The sequence below is a fragment of the Myiozetetes cayanensis genome, unplaced genomic scaffold (assembly GCF_022539395.1).
Source record: "Myiozetetes cayanensis isolate MyiCay16 unplaced genomic scaffold, myiCay2020 scf35, whole genome shotgun sequence".
Lineage (NCBI taxonomy): Eukaryota > Metazoa > Chordata > Aves > Passeriformes > Tyrannidae > Myiozetetes > Myiozetetes cayanensis.
Genome location: NW_026087577.1, coordinates 647,615 through 670,767, shown reverse-complemented (window position 1 = coordinate 670,767; position 23,153 = coordinate 647,615). Strand labels below are relative to the sequence as shown.

The window sequence follows — 23,153 nt, the reverse complement described above, 5'->3', positions numbered from 1 at the left end:
AAGGCTCTCCTTCTCCCCGGCATCGCCTCCCGCCTCGCTCCGGTGCCTGGCACGGCCCGGGGGGCAAAGGGGATCTATCCCCTTGGCTGAGTGTGGCAGGAGCTCCTCCCTATGGCAGGAGCAAACCCTCAATCAGGGGCTCTCTCAGGTTCTGGCCCCTGCCCAGGCCATCCCATCCTGGGAAACATCTGGTCCCCAAAACCCCAAGGGAGGGAAGGTCTGAGCCCTCACCGCAAATTCCATCTCCTCCCCACCTGTCCCTGTCCTGGGGCTGTCCCAGATCTCAGCATCCCACCCTTGGGTAAGCCAGGGCCACCCTGCTTCCCCCCACCCACAGTACCTGCTGAGCCCCAGCCCTGGCTGTGGGGCTAAAAGAGATCCTGGGGGGATCCCCGTGCAGCACCTCCAAATTCCCCCCTGGACAGCAATGATGACAGCACACAGCGTGGGAAGGGTTTGGCTGTATTTTGACTTTGGAAGGAGATACAGGCAGTAATACAGAAGCTTTGCAAGCATGGATACAATACACGGCCTCGCCAGATCCCGCTGGAGCGGGGGGCTCGTCCTGGGACCTGATCCTGCCCTCCCCTGCACTTGAGGCTGGGGGGGGCTGCAGGCATTCCTCAGTCAAGGCAAGAAGCCGAGATCTCTGTCAACAGCTGGATGGACCTTTGCAGAGGGGGAAGCTGCTCCTGCCAGATCCCAAAATCCCCCCTCCCTCAAACAAAACACTTTCCTTGGTGCCTTCCTGGCAAACCAGCCCTGCCTGGACTGAGCATCCTTCACCTCACCCCTGAAACGGTTCCCGAGCTCCGGTCACCGGAGACGAGCCCGACTAACCACAGTCGAGAAAAACTGGGGTGGACCCCGTTCGGTGCAGTGGCCCCCAAAGGGAGGGACCTGGAGGGCCCTTCTGGTGCCGAGCCTGCAGGAGCGAGGTCCGTCACCCCAGCTGCCAAATCCACCTGGTCCCGGGACGCGGCTCTGGAGGGTTTTCACTTCCCCTACTCCATCTCCACTCGATGCCGTGCGGGGTCCAGCGGCGTTCCCAGCCTGGCCCCCGCCTTGGCTAAGGCACAACTTGGCTGCTTAAAAAATAAGAGAGGGAACCCAAAGGGCACCACGTGCCTGGGATGGGGAATATGGGGGATACAGTACGTGGAGCGCTGGGAGTGCAGGCGGGCAGGGGGCTGGGGAGGGGGCAATGGCCACGGAGGGACATGGGCATTGCCTGCAAGCTGCCAGGAGCCCCCACGCCAGCACCACCAGGAATCACAACTCCAAAAAAAAAAAAAAAAAAAAAAAAAAAAAAAAAAAAACACAAAAGGGAATTTTGGCTTCAGATCCCAAGTAAAAGGGTTGTAAAGGCACTGTGCTCCACTCGAGACAGGACAGCAGCCCCGGTGGGGATGGCTGCACTTCTCCCAGTCCTATGTAAAAAGCTTTGGCAAAAAAGGTACAATCTAAAGAGCGTTTCAGCTATGATCTCCTCCTGCGTGGCTGCTCCGTAAACATGATTTCTCGCTGTCTTTGGCTGAAGTTTTAAAAAAATTGTGAAGCTGAGAAGCTTTTTTTTGGTTTGGATTTTTTTTATATAGAAATAGATTTTTCCTTTACAAAAAAAAAAAAAAAAATCAAAGCATCTTTTAGCACTTTTAATATATATATATATATAAAATTCCTGCTATAGAAAACAAAAACCCCCAAACTTGGGTTTTCATATCTTTTTTTTTTTTTTTTTTTTTTAAAGGGGAAAAAAACCTTTCTTTTGCTTTGGAAAAAAAAAACAACAAAACCACCTAGCTGGAGATGGGCACGAACCACAGGAATGCGCCACAGGGTTACATGATGCTGCAGTTCTGCACAGCCTGAGCCTGGGAGGGAGAAGGAAAAAGAAGAGGGTTAAGAAGAACCCAGTGTCACTGTTTGCTCTGGTTGTGGCGTGTCAAGTGGGATCCTCCACATGCCCACAGTGCCCGGTCTGTGTGTGCCCAGGGCTCGCCTCTGCCCTGGCCCTTGGGGTGCAATAAATAACCCCCCCAAGGCCGGGGTGTTCATAGCTCAGAAATCTGAGAACCAGTGGTAGGTGATACCTGAGGGTGTAATATTGACTGAGGGTATTCATATAGAACATAGTACGTCTTAAGTTAATATTATATAGATATAAAATATATGTTCAAGTGCTGAAGTGTTCACGTTACCAGCAGGAACAACACTTAGCAGTGGTGGAATGAGCACGTGGAGGATGCTCTGGGGTGCCAAGGGGGCCAAATGTGGGGTGGGATGGGAGGGGATGGGACTGGACGGGATGGGATGGGATGGGATGGGATGGGATGGGATGGGATGGGATGGGATGGGATGGGATGGGATGGGATGGGATGGGATGGGAGCCGCTATGGCCACATCCCTTTCCAATCCCTCTCAGAATCTCCGATCCCTTACAAAGAGGCTGGCGTGAGGCCGAAGAGGAAGAGCAAAAGCAGGGAGGAGGACAGGAGGGAGGGGATGAGACCCCTACAGTGCTGCCCTGTTGAGAACGGACAGTGCTGGGCCAGCCCTGCCCCGGGGGCTGGGAATGGCACTGACCTGCCTGCGGGGACTGGAGCTCCCCAGGAGGTAGTTCCTGGTCACCAGGCTGTCCCCGAGGCCGATGCCAGAGTCGCCCATGCTGCGGTAGCTGCGGGTGACGGTCACGCTGGAGGTGGAGGAGCCCGAGGACATGGTGTTGACGCCGGCGTTCTGGGTGCCCGACTTGTCGGCCGGCTGACCGCACGTGCCGCACACCACGGTGCGGGAGCGCAGGTTGTATTCACCGGGGTCCCCAGAGCCGCTGCAGCTCCCCTAGACGTGAGGGGGGGACAGACAAAACAACTGTGAGGCCCTGCTCAAGTATCCTCTGTGCTGAACCCCTGCACTGAGGATGATGGTGTGACCCCTCTTCACGTTAGAAGAGGGTCTGCGCTCGCCCATCCTCTCCATCGTGTGGTTTAAACACAATAAAACAGAACTGTTGTTATTGTTATTATGTGTTTCTAATCCCACATGACTGGGGCTGGTGTGATGCCAGTGGGTGACCTGCCCTGCTGTGCCCTGGGCTCTCAGTACACCTGAACTGTGTTCCCCTGAAATCATCCTCCTCTTCACTGCCTCGCGAGCTGGCGGCTGCCCAAGGGGAAACTTGCTCTTGGAAAAGATTCAGCCTTCAGATGAATGGGCAGCACTGGCTACAGGAGCTTGGCTCCTCTGCCCAGGGATAATCAATGTAGAAGAGAATCACTGAATCATGGAATGGTTTGGGTTGGACAGGACCTCAAAGCTCATCTCGTACCACCCCTTGCCATGAGCAGGGACACCTCCCACTAGACCAGGTTGCTCCAAGCCCTGTCCAACCTGGCCTTGAACACTTGCAGGGATGGAGCAGCCACAGCTTCTCTAAGCAACCAGTGCCAGGGCCTCAAAGAGAAGAATTTCTTCTCAATATCCTATCTAACCCTGCCCTCTGGTAGTAGGAAGCCATTTTGCCTTGTCCAAAGTCCCTCCAGCTCTCCTGGAGCCCCTTTAGGCACTGGAAGGGGCTTTCAGGTCTCCCAGCCAGAAGAGCCTTCTCTTCTCCACGTGAACATCCCCAGCTCTCCCAGCCTATCTCCAGAGCAGAGGATCTCCAGCCCTCAGAGCATCTTCATGGCTACTTCTGGACTTGCTCCAACAGCTTCATGCCCTTCTTATGCTGGGAGCCCAAGAACTGGACCCTGCACTGCAGGTGGGTCTCACAAGGGCAGAGCAGAGTGGGACAATCCAGCAGCTCGACCTGCTGATGCAGCTCCGCTCTTCAGATCCAGAGAACTCAAAGTGGATGATTGATTCCCCATCCTGCTCCTGCAGAGCCCTGGGGGCAGCATCCAGCAGATCTCTTGCCACCTCTCCACGCCTGATTCCTGTGGGCATCTCATGTGCAGGACACACACACCCTGTGGAATGGGCTGGTGGGGGCTCCTGGGCTGCAGCCAGGGATGTTTCTGTGGGAGAAGTGGTTGCAGCTCTGTTCCTGGCATGCTGCCTATTCTGCCTGCTGCCTGCTCCTCTGCCTGCTGCCTGCTCTGCTCGCTGATCCTCCTGGTGCATATTTCAGCTCCGTGAGGGGAATGATGGGCTGAGAAGAAGGACAAAGCCTCCTCTGGATTTGTTCCAGCACCCTTGTGAAGCAGAGAGGATGGAGCAGCTGCTGCCAAGAAGTGTCATCCATCAACTTCCGTCCATCCCGTCCTCCTGGTGACACCAGGTACCAGCTCAGCCTCCCTCCGGCTCCTCCAACACTTTTCATGGCCTGTCAAGGTTGCTCAGGGTTGGAGACAACTTCCAGCAAGGTCTCAAGTCCTTTTTTGGTGAGCAGTGATCTCCTCCAGGTGCCAGAGGTCTGTTGCCTTCTCTCAAGTTGTTCTTTCCGCAACAGACTCCCTGCTATGCCTGACCCTGCGTGAGGCTGAGCTGTCTCCCACCCTGACTGGGACCAGAGCTGCACCCCCCCTGAACCCCCTGGGATCACTGGCACCCCCAGTGCCCTACTCACATGGTGGTGGCGGTGGTGAATGCTCATTTCATCGGCGTCCTCATCCTCATCATCGTTGATGATCACGGTGCGGACCAGCTTCCGCATGGCCACCTCCTGTGGGGGACAGGAAGGCAGTTGGGGGGTTCGGTGTCTGCCAACTCCCCGTGCTCCAGCCCAGACCTGCCCTCGGCTCTCACCTCGCCGTTGGAGTTGATGAGGGCGGTGCGCAGGCTGTCCCCGGAGCCCCAGCTGCTCTGGGCTTTCCACACCACGTTGCTGGGGGGGCTGTGGGTTGCTCCAGCTCCTGAGGCCCAGATCTGGGGGAGAGAAGCGGTGAAAAAGTGACCTCTCGGGTCTGCAGAGCCCAGAGCCCGGGGAAGGTGGGTCTGTCACTGCAAAAAGCACAGTCAATTGTTCTGCATCGCCACCAGCAGGGCTGGATCCTCTGCTGGGCAGGGACTCACCGTGACCACCTGGCCAGCCTTCAGGGTGAACTTAGGGGGGAAGCGGTAGGTGATGGGGGGATCATCCCCATTCTGCCGCTTGATCTGCCAGTTCCCCATCGCCTGGTCCTGCAAGAGAGAGAGAGACCTTCAGAATCCCAGTTCCTCCCCAGTTTGCCCCATTCACCTCCTGCCCATGGAGTAGGGCTGAACTTCACCCCAGGATCCCCCCTGAAGGAAACTTGCCTCGTTGGACTTGTTCCTGAGACGGACAAACTTGCCCTCCAAGTCCACCTCCTCCACTCCGACACGGCCGCTGGTCCGGGCGTGGTGGGAGAAGCTGGTCCGGCTCTCACTGTCCTCCAGCTTCCGCTTCTTGGAGGAGCCCGAGGTGGACAAGTGGCTTCGGGATGTACCTTTGTGGGAGGAAGGGCTGGGGGACAGCCTCAGCCTGGCAGGGGGAGAAGAGGAGATGGAGTCAGTGAGGACAAGAGGGCTGGGACCCGCGTAGCCCAGAGCTGGGTGCAGGGCCTCGAGCTCACCGCTCCTCCTCGCCCTCCAGCAGCTTGCGGTAGGCGTTGATCTCCATATCCAGGGCCAGCTTGATGTCCAGCAGCTCCTGGTACTCATCCAGCTGCTGCTGCATGCGCGCCCGCATCTCGGCCATCTCCCGCTCCTTATCCGAGAGCAGGCGCCGGTTGGTCTCGCGTTCCCTGGCCAGAATATCCTCCAAATCATGCAGCTTCGCTTCCTTGGCGGCCAACTGTGGGGAGGCAAGGTGTGGGTGGCCGCTCCACCCGGGGACCACGCCCAGAAGGGGATCACCCCCAGGAGAGGACCATCTCCAGGGCAGACATCCCGAGGAACCCCTGCTCACCTGCTTCTGCAGCTGGCTCACTTCCGAGGAGAGGTTGTCGATGCGGATGCGGGTCTGCTGCAGCTCCTCGTGGGCAGCACCCACCATGTTGCTGTTCCTCTCAGCCGACTGCTTGGCGTTCTCCAGCTGGTGGGCAGGACAGGGAGATCAGCATCCCCGGCACCCACTGCCCACCAGTGCTCTGGGGGGCCGGGGGGACAGGAGGGTGCTGTGGTGGGGTGCTGCTCACCTTGGCCCCGTAGGTCTTCTCCAGCTCGTCCTTGTAAAGCCTGATCTGGGCCTCGTGCTGGCTCCGCAGCTCCTGCAGGGCCTCAGAGAGCTTGCTCTCAAACTCCCGCTGCCGCCCGTTGTCGATCTCCACCAGCCGCGTCTCGTGGCGGCGCTTGGTCTCCCGCAGCTCCTGGGAGGGGGCAGGTCAGGGGACACCGTGTCACCTCAGGAAGGGGACACAGCCCTGCAGAGCAGGGGCTCTCCCACGTGACCCCAGCACTGTGGCGGTGCCACAGCTCACCTCGCTGTAGATGTTCTTCTGGAATTCCAGCTCTTCCTTCAGCGTCTGCAGCCGGTTCTCGGCGTCCACGCGGCGCAGCATCTCGTCCTGCAGCTGCTTCTTGGCTTCGTTCAAGGCGCTTTCCAGCTGGCGGGGAATTGAGAAGGAGCATCACAGTGGGCTCTGGACACCCCAGCATCTGGCATGGCTGGGCACCCACCACCCAACTGCATCTGCCCCACAGCCCCCTGGCACAGCGGGGACCCGGCAGCCCCCAGGTAGGGGGGGACAGAGAGGTCTCTGGGGAAGTTGGAGGCAGGGTTGCCACTGCTCACCTTGGCCACCTGCCCCCTCAGATCACGCACTTCATTCTCCAGATTCCTCTTCTCACCCAGGGCCGTGGAGAGTGCAGCTTCCTTGGAATTAAGCAAAGCCTCCACATCCTTGAGGCGTGCCTGTGCAGTGAGCAGGTCCCCTTCCTTCTTGGCATTCCTGCAGGGCAAAGGATGGCACAGGTTAGCTGCATGGCAGGTTAGGTGCAGAAGGATTTGGTCAATCAGGAAATGATAGAATGGTTTGGGTTCAAAGGGATCTTAGAACTTCATCCAGTCCCCACCTCCCCTGCCATGGGCAGGGACACCTTCCACTAGCCCAGGTTGCTCCAAGCCCCGTCCAACCTGGCCTTGGACACTTCCAGGGATGGGGCAGCCACAGCTTCTCTGGGCAACCTGTGCCAGGGTCTCACCATCCTCACAGCCAAGAATTTCTTCCCAAGATGCCATCTAACCCTGCCCTCTGGCAGTGGGAAGCCATTCCCTTGTCCAGCCCCTTGTCCAAAGTCCTTCTCCAGTTTTTAAAGGCTCTTTAGGTATTGGAAGGTACTCTAAGGTCATGTTAAACTTCTCATCCACCAACATCTCCAAGTCCTTCTCCTCAGGGCTGCTCTCAGAAACTCCCCCCTGAACTGTAACTCAAGCACACAGAGAATCACATCCACAGCCCTCTGATGACCCCCAAAAGAGTTGCAGGATCACCCCTAACACCCCTAAAACTGTCAGGCCCCAGCCATCCAGCCCCAGTGTGGATACCGGAGAGCAGGACAGGTTGGGGAGGATGGGGGGACCAGGAGGTGTCTCAGTCCCCACGTGTGATACGCACAATGTCACGGGGTGGACGGCGATGCAGTGTGCTGGGGACACTGGAGCACGCCGTGGTGGGACACAGTGGGGCACAGTGTGACACAGTGGGACATGGTGCAGCGTGCTGTGGTGTGGCAGAGCACATGATGCTGTCATGTGTGGCACAGTGTGACATGTGTGGCATCATGTGACACAGGGCTGGCACAGGGGAGGAGCTGGAGGTGCCCTGCAGCCAGCACTGCCCCACCGAGGCGAGCGGGCAGAGGAGCCTGTGGCACCCTGGCAGTGCCAGGAGCCTGGTGCCTCTCCTTGAGCAGATGGGGGGCACTGTATGATAAGCAGGGGTTGGGGGCTGCCCTGGGGTGGCCAGAGCTCACCACGAGCTCAGCTGTCACTGGGTGGTGCAGAGCTGTGGCACCTCAGCCGCCCAGCACAGGGCTGTGGACGGGCCTCCAGACCTCCAACATCACCCTCTAGACTCCTGCACTATCCTGGCTCCCACTGGCTTTTCCAGCCCTCTGACAGCAGGTCAAGGCCATTCCCTGCTGTGTGACCGGGGAATCTGATCTGACTGTACTACTAAAATGCAGCCCGGTGCTATTTTGGTAGGTCCTATAAAAAGACAAGACCCAAATGGCCCCCAGCAGCCACCGACCCCAGAAGTGGGATTGTCATCCCACCTCCCTCAAAATGGGCTGTGGGACAGGGGGAGGTGGGATGCACCCCGGGAACCAGCCCCTGGCTGTGGGTGAGCCGGCCAAGCACTGGCTGCTCGCCAGCCCCGGGGCACATTCCTGGGGCAGGCAGTGCACACCCATGCCATGAGATCACGGGTCACAAATACCAGGGAGAGGGTGGTGGCACTCAGCCCATCCCAGGGCAGGTCCAGACCACCCATGGGACCCCAGGACCACCAGGAATGGGACCCCAGCACCAGCAGGGATGGCATTCTCCGACTCGCAGGGATGTGGGAAGATCCTGGCTTGGCCAACAGCAGATTTTCCAGCATTTCTTTCTGTTTCCTGATCCGAGCCAGCACGGAAAAGTCATTCTGTTATTTTGCAGACTAAACCAAAGGTTTCAAAATCCCAGGCTACTGTTTTTAAGCAGAAACCCCACTTTATATCCCAGGATGAATTCTATGCTAAAAGAGCAGGAATTCAGCTTGAGAAAAACAGTTTAAAAAATCACTATTCCTACATGTACAGTTAACAAAATTCAGAACCACCTAAAGTGCTGCTGTCAGGAAAAGCAGAACCCAAGAGCCTCTGGGAATCCAGGAGCAGTTTGCAGACTTTTTCTTGGAAGTGTGTGAAGAACCATCTTCTGCCTTTGTTTCCATTTCTGAAAGTTCCTTTCCCAGCCCAGAACACTCTGTGTTGTGGTGCAAAGGGCTCAGTGTAACATGTCAGATCTGGGATAAATTATACGATGTTTTTGTGGTTGGCTTTTCATATCATACTTTCAGTGTTTGGGGCTCTCAGGTAAGAGGGTCTCGATGTGCACAGAGTACGATTTCACAGTCCATGAATTCCATAAAATACCCTTGTTTGTGCCTAAATAGCATGTAAGCAATCCTGAGAATTTGGAGTTTAGCCTGCAGTGGAATAACTGACCAAGAAATGGTGCTGGTCCCTATTTTCCAGAGCACTACGGTCCCACTTGCCGGCGCTGCTGCCGGAGCTCCGCGCCGGGTCCTTCCTGCACAACCCACTCCCTTCATGCCAGTGACTCACAGGACAGGAATGCCAGCCGGGAGCAGCTCCCAGGCTCACTGCAACCAGTGTTTGAGGCTGAGTGTTCCTGCGTGGCCGTGACTCGTCCCCACAGCCAGTGTGGTCACCCCGGCAGTGCCAGAGGGGTCCAATCCTGCCGTCCCTGACGGGGTGAACCGCCCTGTGAGTCCAGGAAAGGCTCGTCCCCGGTGTTTTGCTGCTGCAGCTCTTTGCTCGCCGTGTTGGCTGTGGGGGTTTGGGGACAGCCAGGGGGCAGCGGCTCTTCAGGACGGGGCTCTGGAGTGTCCTGAATCCTCCAGCTCTTTCAGGGACAGCAATTTCATTGATAAGTGACGAACAGAGGGGAAAATGCTGATAGTTACACTCGTGTCTCCATCAGATTGTCCCTCTCCAGGGACCAGAGGGGCTCAGGGCATTGATGCCTGGAAAGCCCCACGGTAAATCCCAGATGACTCAAGGACAAATCCCTTTGCCTTAGAAGCTTCCCATGCTCAACTCTGGGTTCCACCATGAGGAGCAGAGCCAGGAGCCTGGAGCTCACCAGCCGTGGGGCTGAGCCTGGGGGCAGTTCTGTGGGAGGGAGAGGGGTGAGAGGAATCCTGTCCTGTCCTCTGCTCCGGCAGGTCCAGTGGTCTGTGTGACTCCCTGGGACCTGAGCACCTCCCCCCGTGTTCTTCCAAACACACCACGACCCTGAACGTGGCAGCAGCTTCCAGACGAGCTGTCAGCCCACAGGTGAGTCCTCTCTGGTGCCAGGGACCCCAGCCGCCCCCTGTTCCATGCCAGCCCTGTCGATCCCCAGCCCAGCCAGGGCTCTGAGTTTTCCCTTCTCCTCCCCTCAGGTCCTGCTTTTATTCCCCAGCAACCTCCCAGGCTCCAGCTGGCGCTCAGCTAAAAATAAAAACTTCCATGGCAGCTGCGTCGCTCCCACTCCCCTGGAGAAGGGGACAAAGACAGCCCTTCCTCCTGCTCCTGGAGGGTTCCACTGGCCTCCCCATCCTGCCTACTGGAGCCTTGGGATCCTGTGATCCCAAATCCCCCAGGGAAAAGGGAAGCAGAGAGCCACCCCTGAGGGCTGGGTGCCTGCAGGCAGGGGCCACGGGCTCAGTGTCCCACAGGATTTGATCCCCTGTGCTGGGACAGCCGTGGGTAAAAACAATCCATGAGGAGAAAACACAACAGAAGCATCAAATCCTCAAGAAACAAACGTCTCAAGAGAAAAGATGGAGGGAAAAGGGGCCTCAAGACGTTTTATTTTTAGCTTTTAAAAGCAGGAAGGAGGGGGAAAAAAAAAAAAAAAAGAAGAATGAAAATTGCAGCTGAGCTGCCAGAAAATCCAAATGTTAATGGAAAGTTGGATCTGCTCTGGCTGCGCTCAGCACTGACAGACAGGAGGCTGCGAAGTCAAAGCGGCAGATTCAGAGAGGGCTCGGGGACAGCCCCATAGGGCAGGATCTGCTACTGCTTGCCCCGACTCTGCCCCAAAATCCCAGCCCGGAAACCTGGCAGGTCTGGGCTCTCCTTCTGGAAAAGTCAAGACAGGACAGAGTCACCAGAGCTCATTGAAGCAGCTTCAGGCACAAGCCCACCAGGCTGCTGGAGAGACGCCAACCCTCTCTGAGACGCCAGAGCCCACTCCATGCGTTTTTAGGAAACACCCTTTGGTTTCCGCCCTCCGCTATTAAATCCCTGTGAGTGTTGCTGAAGCTTGGGCAGCAGCAGGCTTCACATGCTGGAAGGGGACAAATGGATGGGCTGGAGCCAGTGGAGGTGCAGGCATTTCCCTCCTTCCCTCCTCCAAATTGCAGCTGCCCCACCCTGGAGAATGTGCCAGCTCGGGGAACTCGCCGGCTCATGCCCCATCCATAAATCTTTACGCACAGTTGCAAATCCCCCGGGACTGCAGGTTTCGGTCCCACCTGGTTGCCAAGGCCCATGTCCACCTGCTCCCAGCCACACCACTGTAGGACTGAGAATGCTATCCCAGGAAGGGTTCTTGACAGGTTTACAGCTTGGGAGCCCAGGTGGAAGAGGCAGCGTGCGCCCTCGGAGGTCTGTCATTGCTGGGAGGGCCCAGAAAACCTGTTCTGCCCCACCTTGAACTGGCTGCTCCGCATGGCACTGCCTTCAGTGCCAGGGATTGGCCCCAGGACCACTGCATGAATCCCAGGGATCACTGTCCTACTGCAGGGATCACTGTCCTACTGCAAGGATTGCCACCCTATACCAGGCATTGTTGGTTCAGTAAGGATTGTTCCCCCATCCCAGGGCCCCACAGGATCCCAGGGCCCAAGGCCCCACAGGAACAAGCAGCAGGGACAGCACGAAGAGGGGCGGGCTTGGAAAACCTCTGTGGTGGGGCAATGGGAATGTGGCGAAGCAGCTTCTCCCAGCTCCTGACTCATCTGTGCCGCAGCAACTCTGCCAAATCACCAGGATAAACACAGGCTGGTCTCCTAGCAGGGGAGCTGGAAATAGCCAGCGTGATGTATAGAGAGGACAACATCTGCACGGGGCCGGCATCCTGTGGGGCACCAAATCCCTGCCAAAGGGAGCTGGGGATGCCAGTGCCAGCTGTGCTCATGGATGCAGGGAATTGGCTCCCACCCTCAGGTGTCAGCGGTGCCAAAGACCCTTCCTGGTGCCAGGGTCTGTGTTGGCCCCACACACATTCCTGGTGTGCTCATCCCTGAGGCTAAAGGGGCTTGTCCAGCCCCACAGGGTCCCAGAGGGATGGAAACAGCTCACTGGCATCTCCCAAGAGCTGGACTTCCCCCTCCTGGAGTTGGGATCTGGCCTTTCCTTGCCTACTTCAAATGAACCAAAATCGCTGCTGCTTCGTTGGAGACGAGGAAAAAACATTTCATGGGGATGCAAATGGACCTCCCCAGGCTGGCATTCCACAAATCCAAGTAACTCCTGTCCCTCCACAGGCCCCATCACTGGGAGCTGTGGCACACACAAACTCCAGCCCGATGGGACCTGAGCACAGCGGTACCCGCAGGGATTGGCCACACGTGCCCCTCCTGAAGGCTTGAAGGAGCTTTTCCCCTTTCCCTGGATGCACCAGAGCAAAGGCCCCGTGCCCACCCACTGTCGCCCCACAGCCTCCCCCCTCATGATGGAAGAAGCCCTTTGGCTCCAGCAGCACCACAACCAACCGGTGCAGGAGGACCGACAGCCCCACAACTGCTGAAAAGCTGGAAACGCATTTCCGAGAATAAATAGTGTTTTAATTGTTTAGAATTAATGGTGTTGTAGCTCGGTGCTGGCTGGGGAGCCCCAGGGTCGCTCGCTCCCTGTCCGGGCTGTCACGCCAGCTGGTGACTCATCCCAGCCCCTGCCAGCAGCTCAGAATGGAAACCCCAAGTCACCAAATGACACTGCTGTTTGGGCTGAGTCCCCCCTAGTAACAGGAGGGTCCGTGGTTTTGGAGGGTGGATGGCATTACCAGAGGGGGTTTGGAGCTGGAAAAAGGGGGTGTTGCCCTTTTGCCACGTGGGAATCACCGGGGGAACGTGCAGGACTTGGCTTTCCGCTGCCCACACTGCATTCTCAGGGGGAGTTTTGCACCAGGCATAAATATGTGTGTCTGCACAGACAAAGGGCAGGATTTATCCTCCACGGACAGGTGTCCCAGCTTGGAGCAGGCATCACAACGTCCCACCAGGTCTGCCACTGCCTGGCTGCCTGTGGGACCTCTCTGCCACCTGTGGGACCCCCCTTGCTGTCTGTGGGACCCCCCTTGCTGTCTGTGGGACCCTCCTTGCTGTCTGTGGGACCCTCCTTGCTGTCTGTGGGACCCCCCCACTGCTGCCTGTGGAACTCCCTTTCCCAGTTGCCTGTAGCTTTTCCAGGGAGCAGCAAGCCCCAGGAGACAGATGCAAAGAGGATGCAAAGCACTCGGGAGGATCAGCTGCCGGAGTCCCCGGCGCCGGGAGCGCACAGAGCCTGGCACCACAAAATGAGGGCAGGATTTCCCTGTGGAACCTCCCCACCACCAAACCCTGGGCTAGCTGGAACCATTCCAGGCTGGGGTGACATGCAAAGTGCCACCAGCTGAAATTGGATTTAGGAAGTGGGAGTTGTTTGCATGGCACCAGGAAAACCTGGCCAGTGTCTGTGCAGGTCCGGAGGGGATGGGCTGAGCCTGGGGTTTCCAGAGGGAGGGCTGGTTCCTGCCTTGCAAAAACTACATTTTCCACTTAAAAAAAAAATCACCAAAGACTTGAACAGGCTGTGCAGGGCAGATGTGGAGTCACCATTCCTGGGGGATTTAACAGAAAAGTGGATGTGCTGCTTGGGGACATGGGGTGGCCTTGGCAGTGCTGAGGGAACAGCCAGACTGAGCAATCTCAGAACACTTTTCCAACCTAAACTGTATGATTCTATGCCTTAATAAACCTGAACATCTCAACTGCTTAGAACACCATGATTAAACACTGGGCAATCCCCACCAAACCCATCCGTTCCAAACACGCCAGGCTGCCTTTCCCTGGCTTCCCATGGAATTTGAATCGCGTTATCTAAAAGACACTTGATTGGATTGAGTCATCTTAAATATAGATTAAAGCAATAACGCCCTTCATCAGGAAAAAGGAACTTGCTAAAAAAAGCCTGGAATTGTGCTGGAAAGAGAATTTAGAGACATTACTCAAATATGTGAATACACCGCCTTCCATGCCACTCAATTCCACCTTCTGAGTTTCAGCAGGAAAGGCACAAGAAGAAAGCTTGGAATCATGGAATATCCTAAGTTGGAAGGGATCCACAAGGATCATTGATTCGAACTCCTGCAGAGGACATTCCCAAAAATCTCACCAAGAGTGTTGTCAGCTTGTTTTTCCAATTATTTCCTAACCATTTGTAGGTACTATATGATACAAAAGCCTGACTAAAGCTCTTGGGAAGAGGAGGGAAGAAGGAAATTCCAAGTCTCACCATTGTGATAATATAATTAATATAATTGTATTATATTGAATGTAACAATAAATTAAAAATTACACTTTGGACTGGATGAAATTTGAGGAGTTTTGCCCAGCCTTGACTGGATCTACTACGCGAAAGGAGTGTGCTTGGTGGGTCATTAGGGTTTAGTTTTGTGATAACTGGGCTAAATCTCAGTGGGACAGTTGTGGGTCTTTTTTTGTCAGCTCTGAGTGTTGCACCTCCATGGAAACCCCAGAACTTTCCATTCCCTTCAGTACATCCTTCTCCGGATGAACGAGAAACGCCGAGTCCATAAACCACCACCTCAAAGGAGGAAGACAAAGCACAGATTCCCGGTGTTTCCTTGGGGGATTGGGCATGGTCAGAGCCTCACAAACAGAGTTAAAAACAGGGAGCTGAGTCACTCACATTAGTCATGTCTTCAGGACCAGGAGCACTGGGGGGAAATAGCCGCGAGCTCCTGTTTCACTGGGAGCTGGCAACACGGCCAGGACCTGGGGCAGTGGAGAAGGAGCAGGGGTGCAATCCCAGCCCCAGGAGCAGGAAAACATGCTGCCACCGTACAGACATTGCCTGCTTTCCCTCTGCTCACACATGTGGTCCCTGAACGCAAAGGGGTGATGGGAAGGGACGAGGAGATCACTTTGTACCTGCTGCATCCTGACCCACAGTGGGAAGAGTCCCTGCACAAGGTGGGACAAGGTGGAGAGGAGCCAAGAGAGGCAAAACACAGAACAAGCTCAAGGCCTCCTTTTTCCCCTCCAGTAGCAGCAGCTCACCTTGTTTTCCATAAGTCCGGGGTACGCAAAGCTTCCGGCCAGCAACATTTGCTTAGGAAACAAAGCGGGGGATTGTTGGATGCAGCTGCCACCCATCTTCCTGGGAACAAAAGGGGTTTGCTATCCCGGCTCCAGCAGCACAGATAAAGGCAGGCGAGGTGTTTACATTGCCACAAGGTCTGTTTGCCTGTGGCGGTGGCAGCAGCGAGGCCGGCGCGGGCTGCGCTGGAGCTGCTTTGTTTGTGGCCGCCGTGAGTCAGCGCCGGCACTGCGAGCTCCAGCCACTGTCAGGATGGCTGCTGGGATGGATGGGATGGGATGCCACTGGCAAAAGGCAGGGATGAGCAGCGGCCAAGGTGAACGCCGATGTTTTGCTGTGCTCTGCCTGCTCTCCCCTCCAGCCTGCACCGTGCCGGGATGGGGCCCAGACCTGCTCTGGCACGTGGGCAGGAAATAACCACTTCCCCAGAGCGAGGACTGCAGACGTGGCATCCCTAGAAAGCACATTTCAGCCCCAATTGCTGCTTGCACAGAACCACCCCACAAACAGGGCCCCTGTGGGAGGCTCTGGTCTCCCCACCACCTCCCTGCTGCTCAGCCCCACGTGCCCGCCCCACGCTCACCACCAGGAAAAACACAACCCTGCTTTTCCCACAGGAGTGGTACAGCTAAGGCTGGGCTGTGAAATGTCCCTGCCCTGCACATGGAGGGTCTGGGGGCCAAGCAGATGGTAAAGCACGATGCCAGGGGGCAAGGCTGCTCTCCACAACGCTCCTGTTCCCCCCTAAAGCCCACAGTACGAAGGCTCAGCTTGGAAAACTTGCTCTAATTCCTCCCCACTCAACAGGGTGCCCTGCAGAGGAGCATCCTCACACCCCACGGATGCTGCTGGGGAGCAGGTTATCCACTGTCATGCCAGGAAGGAAAGGGCAGGCAAGCGTGACTGCCGGGGCATGGGGGGGCCCCCGAAACGCGGCCCCGCAGTGCCACACCCTGCTCCAGCCCGAGACACGCGGCTGAGCGTGACTCATCCCCCTGCTCTGCCAGGGCTGCTCCAGAGCCCTCCCACAGCCATGGAGAGCCCACGGCACCGCAAGGAGAGGGGGACATGCAGCTCTTCCCAGTGGGGACTGGGAGCTGCAGTGGGGCAACTGGCCATCCTCAGTGCCCACGGGCACTGGGGCCAAGTGTCCTTTGGGCTCCCAGCCCTTTGAAGCCCACACGTTACACATCCACGCCAAGAGCTTGGATGTTTATTTGGGCTCACGTAACTCAGAGAGGGGGTTTTAAGGGAGAAAGTGTGTCCTTACACTGTTATTAAACAAACCCCCCCAACAAACTGGAAGTTCTGAGCTCCAGTCAAACACCACAGCAGGGAGACGCCAAGCTCTTCCTGACCAGGATGGGAGCACTAAACTGGATGGCAGGAGGATGCCAGTGTGGAAAGCAGGAGCCAGAACAAGTGGCTGGAAGTGGTTCCTGTCTAGGAGGGTGGAGAGACCCGTGCTATCAGAACCTTGCTCCTACAAAGGTGCTTCTGAGCCACTCACAGTCCCAACACAAAAATTCAACAGCTTCAGGAGGGCCCACGTTTGCTCCTACCCTGGCTCTGTCAGCTCTCTGCAGGGTCACGGCACTAATACCTGCAGTTGTGCAACCCTGTAAGTAAGGAAGGTAAAGCACAGGCAGGGCAGCACCCACTTTGCATACAACTGTGTCCCTGCTGCTGTCACAACTCCTGGCCCTACTCACCACGGGAAGGCAGAAACAGGGCAAAAGGGCTGTCTGCAGCTTGTGGAGGACACCCCAAGCCAAGGGCACCTTTGCCTTCACTGGAAAAATGAAATTGGTTTATGACCAGGAACGTGTAGTGTTGACTCAGCCTCTCTCAGGAACGGAGGTGTCCCAACCCCAGCTGGGTTTTGTGGTATCTCTGTGGGTTGGGTTCACTGCACTTCATTAACCAACTTCCACACCCTTTGGCTCTCCTCAACACCCACAGCCCTGCATTACACCATGGGTTCACAGACATGCTGTGATGTCCTTCACATACAGGAACTAGGACATATATACATGTTTTATGGAGTGATAGGGCAAAAAGAAATGGTTTTAAAGCGAGAGGGCAGATTTAGATTAGATATTAGGAGGAAGTTCTTCCCTGTGAGGGTGGTGAAACACTGCCCCAGGTTGCCCAGAAAAGTTGTGGCTGCCCTGTCCCTGGAAGTATTCCAGGCCAGGTTAGGGCTTGGAGCAACTTGATCTAGTAGAAAGTGTCTCTATGCATGACAGGGAGCTGGAATAAGATGGGCTTTAAGGTCCCTTTAAAACTAAACCATTCCATGAACTTGGGCTTCTCCTGGGTGGCCTGGCTGTCAATACAGAGGTCTCTGCACTCAGGGCTGCAGCTGCCACTGCCCCAAGTGGGGCAGGGGGGCTGTGCCAGCCCCCCCCAGTTGTTCAGCTTCACACTGGAGCTATTCAGCCCCGGGTAGGGAGGGGAAGGGAGCAGAGGCAGGTGGGCACCGACACCCTGGTGAGTGGCTGCGGGTGTCTGGTGGCAGCTGCAGATACAGACAGGTTTCACATGGCACAGCCTCAGCTGTCTGGGAACGTGCTGAGCTTGTCACAGAGGAACAGGCTCAGCACACAGCCCCACAAAGAGCAGGATGGTGAAACAGGTAACATAGCCAGTGGCAGAACAGCAGGAGGTGATTCCCAGCTCATCCCAAACACACCGGGATCACTCTTCCCAGGCAATCCTCTGTGCCCGCCCCAATATTGGCCAGGACCAGGGGGAGAGCTCTGGTGGCTTCCTCCTCTGCTGGTTGCCAGAAGCAAGGGAGGAAACTGCAGCTCCCAAAGGGCACAAATTCAGCAGAACATGGACCTGGCAGCCACCCCGCGTGTCCCACCCCAGCCACGCCACCCTCTCCATCTGCCTCCCCAAACACTGTGCTGGGAACAACTCCCAGTTCTCTGGGCTCCAGAGTCTGAGCGTTGGTGACGTTCAGACAAGTGAAGTGACACGTGCGAGGCTGAAAAACACTTGTGGCAGCACACGAGACCAGACCAGGCTTGGACAGGATGTTGGGGATGGATCCCTTCCCACTCTAAACCCAGCCCTGATTCTCTTTGCAGTCGTTTCTCTTTAATCCCTAGTTGCAAGGGTAAGGTCCTTAACTTGAAGAGTGAATCCTATCGACACAAAAATGTTTAAGGCAGGAGGATTTCCTTCCTCTCACTCCCCTCGTCCCCCAAAGCAGTAAAGGGAAGAGCTGTGGCTGGAAGACGCCGGCAAACACAGCAATGGGAGCGGGGCCACAAACCCAAAGTGCTGGAGCCTGTTCCTCTGCTGAGGTTGTCCTTGGAAAAAGAGGGGCTGGATGTTTGCACAGGCAAGAATTCCTCCCTCCCAGGAGCCCAGCCATCCCAAGCTGTTGCCTGCAGATGTCAAGGGAAAACCAGCATTTCTGTGGTGCTGGAGGCTCGTGGTGGCGTGTTTAGGAGGGTCCCAGAGGGGCACAGGGGTCCAGCCCAGCCCAGTTCTGTGTCGCCGACTCCCCCAGAGCATCCCCAGCTGTACAAGCCGCTCTTTGTTTGCTCCTAAAGGGCAAAGCCTCCTCCCAGTCGAAGCATTCCCTCCCTGGCAGGGATTCCACGAGGCAGAGAGGGGGGAACAGCCCAGGAGCCGGAGGTTTCACCCCACGCAAAATGTTTCAGCACAAACTCATTGCTGCTGAAAGAAGGGTCTGGCCTCATGGCAGCACTGAGTCTTAATTCCCCCCCACATACACTTTTTTCAACTAAACGGGTCCCGTTTATCTGCTCCTGCCTGGAGGGTCTTCACTGAACCCAGCACGGGGCACAACCCCCTGGGCTGGGGAAGGGCTGTGGGGTTCACCTCCTGGCACCCTACCCTTGCTCTGCCCCTGGATGAGCTTCCTCCCTCCACAACAGCCTTTGGGAAACGGGAGATTTGTCCTCATTAGGGCCAGGGATGAGATCTGGGCCCCGGGAGGAAGAGGCGCTGCCAAGGCTTAATCGGGTTAGGGGCTGCAATTCAGGAAGGCATCGCTCATCAGCCACGGTGCTAACGAGGGCTGGTTCCTGCCTTGCAGGAGGGAGCTGGCCCTGCATGGCCAACCCTCACCCATGGAGTGGGCACTGAACCCCCCAGGGGGCCTCTCCTGGTGATGGTGGTGCCCAAGGACTGTATCCTACACCCCTTGCACTGACAAACACGTCACACATCTGGTATGGGGGGAATCCTCACGGAGCACGGCAAGGGCTGTGGCTCCTGTTCACCCTGTGAGCCAGGAGTCAGCTCAAAGAGAGGGGGTGATGGGCAGAACTGGGCACAGAGCATCTCTCCAACCGCCCAGTGCTGCACTGGAACCCAGGTGTCCTCCAAGAAGGGAGACAGGAGCTCAAGGACACCAGAGACAAGGACATTTCACTCTGGTCCTGTCTCTCCCCACGGTCTGGGAGTGGATGATGCTGGTGCTGCCAGCACCCCTGAGTCACCAGCCACCCTCACCACACCCTCTGCTTCGCCTCAAGCATGGCTCCAGCATATCCACAGGCCATCAAGAGCTGGGGACACGCATGGAACAGGGCCAGGCAGCGCTGCCTGGAGGTGTCCCTTGTCCTGGGGCACAGTCAGCACCAGGCTGCACAGGGTCCCTGTGCAAGGAGCCGGGTGGGCACTTTGGGATCACCACTGGGAGAAGCCAAATAGGCAGTGGAAAGGTCCAGCCCAAAGGCAAAGAAGCTGGCCAGGGACAGAGGGGTGGCAGGAGGGAGAGAGCAGGCAGCTGCCTGCACCTCCCAGCCCAGACCCTCCTCCACCCATGCAGCTCTTGCAGCAGTGCCTCGGTACTGGTTAGACTGGTCCCCTGTTTGCACAACCTTTCCCCCTCCAGCCAGCACCTCTTCCCTCACCCCAAACAGAGAAGCCAGCACTGTCACATCCAGACACATCATGCAGTGGCATCCCCGGCCCCCCACCCTCCCTCTGTGCTGGCGAGACAACCCCTGTGGTGAGCAGCGGCGATGCTGTGGGTGCTGATAACAACACCCCGGGTGCCTGCCCTGTGGGAGATACCCGGTGCTTCCCCAGGGCTGACGGGCACAGTGAGGGATGCAGAGGGCTGCCAGTTAGTTCCTTATTAGCCAAAGTGTCACCCTGTCAAGGTCAGCAAAGCAGCCCCAGACCAGGTGCTGACCCAAGGGCTTGGGGTGGGCAGGGAGAGCTGGCAGAGCAGGCACATCCCTGTGCAACTGGATGTCAGGGAGCACAACAAAACCTGAGCAGGTCCTTCCTGATCCCGCCAACAGTTCCAGCCCCTCCAGAGAGTCGGTCTTGTGGCTGCTCCGTTCCCCCATGCCCCAAAGACTCGGGACACCACAGCCAAACTGAGCCCGACCAGCAGCATCGCGGCTCGGCAGCTGATCGAGCCCTTCTCTGAGCAGCACTGCCACAGCAAGCGGGTCCCCACGCACACGAGATGAGCTGCAGCCCTTTTGCAAAGGTTGCAGGGACTTTACGAGGGTTTTGGGGCTTGGAGAGCAATCCCGATACCGCGCCCAAGGAAGCGGGGACACACCAGAGGCAGGAATGAACAGCAGCGGCTTCCCCCGCAGAACCGCTCTTCCACCTCCCCGACTGTGACTCAGAGACGACTCAGCACAGAAACACCCCTGTCCCCCAGAGCCCCGCACACGAACCGCTCTCCAAAACCCACCGAAACCCGCCTCCCAGCCACGAGCTGCTCTTTGGGAACCCCCTCGAATCACAGAACTTTTTTCGGGGGGGTTTTCAGCGCTCAGGAACACGCACACGAGCTCCCGGGGCACAGCCCATGGCAGGGAAAAACTGCACATCCATTTTCCACGGGGCTGGCTCTGCAGGCAGCACAGCCAGCTCCCAGCTCCCCCGCCAGCCAAGGCTGCGGGCCGGGCATTTTTTGCAGCCCTCGAAAGATCGTGGCCAAGATAGTTCTGGGCTTGCATAAGGCAGCAAAAGCCTTTAGACAGCTCAGCTCCTCCTCCCGCCAGCACCCGGATCCTTGGGATCTGGGAGCGGGGATCTGGCGAGAGGCAAGTGGGATGAGAGAAGCTAGCTTATCCAAGGACAGAGATGATGCAGCGGTGCACGAGAAACAGAAAGTTAAATGTAAATAAAACCCTGCACAGCTTCTGGAGACGTTCGTAACAGGCAGCACGTTCTCTCCCTCCCACTAGGTAGAGTATTTATGACATCTTCCGAGGAAAGCTAATTTTAGCCTCATTTGGTACAGACTCAAAACGAGGCGTCCAGAATAAGAGGCGAAAGATCAAATGGAGGAAGAGGGGGTTGTCCCAACACTGCCCTGCCCGGATCCGGCCGCGAGCCAGAGCTGATGACGGAAAGGGATCCGCTTGCTCCTTCCATGGAGCGGGACTCAGGGAGTTCTGAGTGCTACAGAGACACATCCTGACACCGCACGGGTTGGCAGAGCCCGGGGGAAGCCCAGTGCCAGCCCCTGCCTGGCCAGCAGTGACATTGGCCAGGGAGCCCCGTGTCCTCAGGGAGCCGCGTCCTCAGGGGACCTGCACTGGTCACCGGCAACAGCCCCGAGGAGGGGAGGGCAGAGGCACCCAGTGACAGCAGGGAGGGGCCCAGGAGGGGGGCATTTCTGATGGCAGGGAGGGAAAGAGATGAACCCAATGGGAAGCGGCTGGGGGGGTTCGAGACTCAATGCGGACTGGGAGCACATCACTCAGCGACAGCTGGTAGGAGAGGGACACGGGTGCTGCCCCTGCACTGCTTCCCCCAAAGCCGGGGACCCCACAGAGCGAGAGCAGCTCGGCACAGGGAGGGTTAAGGCAAACAAAACCCGAGCAGGTTCTTTAACTGGCGCCAAAGACACCAGAGGAAAATAGGACGAGCAGGCGAGATCTGTGGGCAGGACAGAGCCAGCTGGCTGGCACCACTTCCCGGGCTGTGCCGGAGCGTGTTTAGGAATAGCTCCAGGATGACGAAGGCAGAGGGGCCGCCAGCCTGGCGCTCGTGCCCCGCGTCGCACGGACCCTCCCAGGGGCCCAGGGCATGTCTGCCCAACCCCGGCCCTGAGCCTTCACAGCTCTGCTCCCCGAAACTCCCCCCAGGGGCATCCCGGCCAAAGATGGCGCTTCGAGGGAGAGCGGGAATGCTGAGAGAGCTTCTCTCCTCTCTCCGTCCTCACATGGACACTCCTGCCCCAGCTGGGTCATGGATTTTTCCTCTCCCTGCCTCCTCCAGGTTGCTCCTTCTTCCCTCCCGGCTCCCTGCCAAGCATGACGACAGCGCCCGTCCCGCTGCGGTCCCCCCTGTTCCCAGGGCACTCACCACTGTGGGCCCCCCCCCCCGTTCCCAGGGCACTCACCGGGCTTTCAGCTCCTTGTGCTCCTCCCGGACTTTGCTGAGCTCCAGCTGCAGCCGAGCTCTCTCCTTGGCCACGGAATCCAAGGTCTTGCGGGCATCCGCCAGCTCCGACTCGTAGGCAGCCTTGATGCCCGAGACCTCTCGGCTCACCACCTCCTCGGACTCGGTGATGCGGAGCCTCAGGCCGGCGTTCTCCAGCTCCAGCGAGCGCACCTTGTCGATGTAGACGGCCAAGCGGTCATTGAGCTCCTGCAGGTCCTCCTTCTCCTGCAGGCGGGTGATGCGGGTGGGGGACAAGGGGGTCCCCGAAGCCCCGCTGCGGGTGCTCCTCTTCTGCGAAGGCGTCGCCATGGGGTCCGGGGTCGAGGCGAAGGACACGGCACAGGTCACGGCGCGATGTCCCACGCCACCCGCCCAGCTGTCGCGGCAGCTCCCGATGTCTGAGTGACTTGCTTATATCCCAGCTGGGCTGTAACTGGGAGGAGGAGCTGCGAGTCAGCGGCGGGTGGAGTTATCCAGAATCTGGGTGGAGACAACTCGCAACAGTCGCGGCCCTTCCTTGGGAAAAGGCATGCCTGGGAAAAGGGGATTTGGGAGGGCAGCTCTGGGGGCACATCCCGGGGTGACTCCTTGTACACCCCCTCCCTTTTCTAGGGTGATTCTCCCCACGGTGGCTGGATTGAAGCTTGGGGGGATTTGGTATGGACAAAGTGCACCCTGAGAGGGGCTGCAGTAATGAGCACCCCCAGGACATGGCTGCCCCACACGGCAGGGCAGGCAGCATC

General features: G+C 57.5%; 1 protein-coding gene across 2 annotated transcripts; it reads right to left on the bottom strand.

Moving 5' to 3' along the window:
• Positions 1-451: 451 nt before the first annotated feature.
• Positions 452-23,153, bottom strand: LMNA (lamin A/C). Of its 2 annotated transcripts, XM_050327886.1 has the most exons (12): positions 22,370-23,150; positions 6,695-6,851; positions 6,381-6,506; positions 6,099-6,269; positions 5,870-5,995; positions 5,535-5,755; positions 5,239-5,443; positions 5,014-5,121; positions 4,747-4,866; positions 4,568-4,663; positions 2,587-2,841; positions 452-1,874 (listed from the first exon to the last, which is right to left on the bottom strand). In XM_050327886.1, the coding sequence occupies exons 1-12, from the start codon at positions 22,717-22,719 to the stop codon at positions 1,842-1,844; spliced, it is 1,968 nt and encodes a 655-aa protein (XP_050183843.1). In that variant the 5' UTR covers positions 22,720-23,150; the 3' UTR covers positions 452-1,841. The 2 variants fall into 2 exon arrangements, with proteins under 2 accessions (XP_050183843.1, XP_050183842.1); XM_050327885.1 differs by having other exon boundaries at positions 452-2,841; positions 22,370-23,153.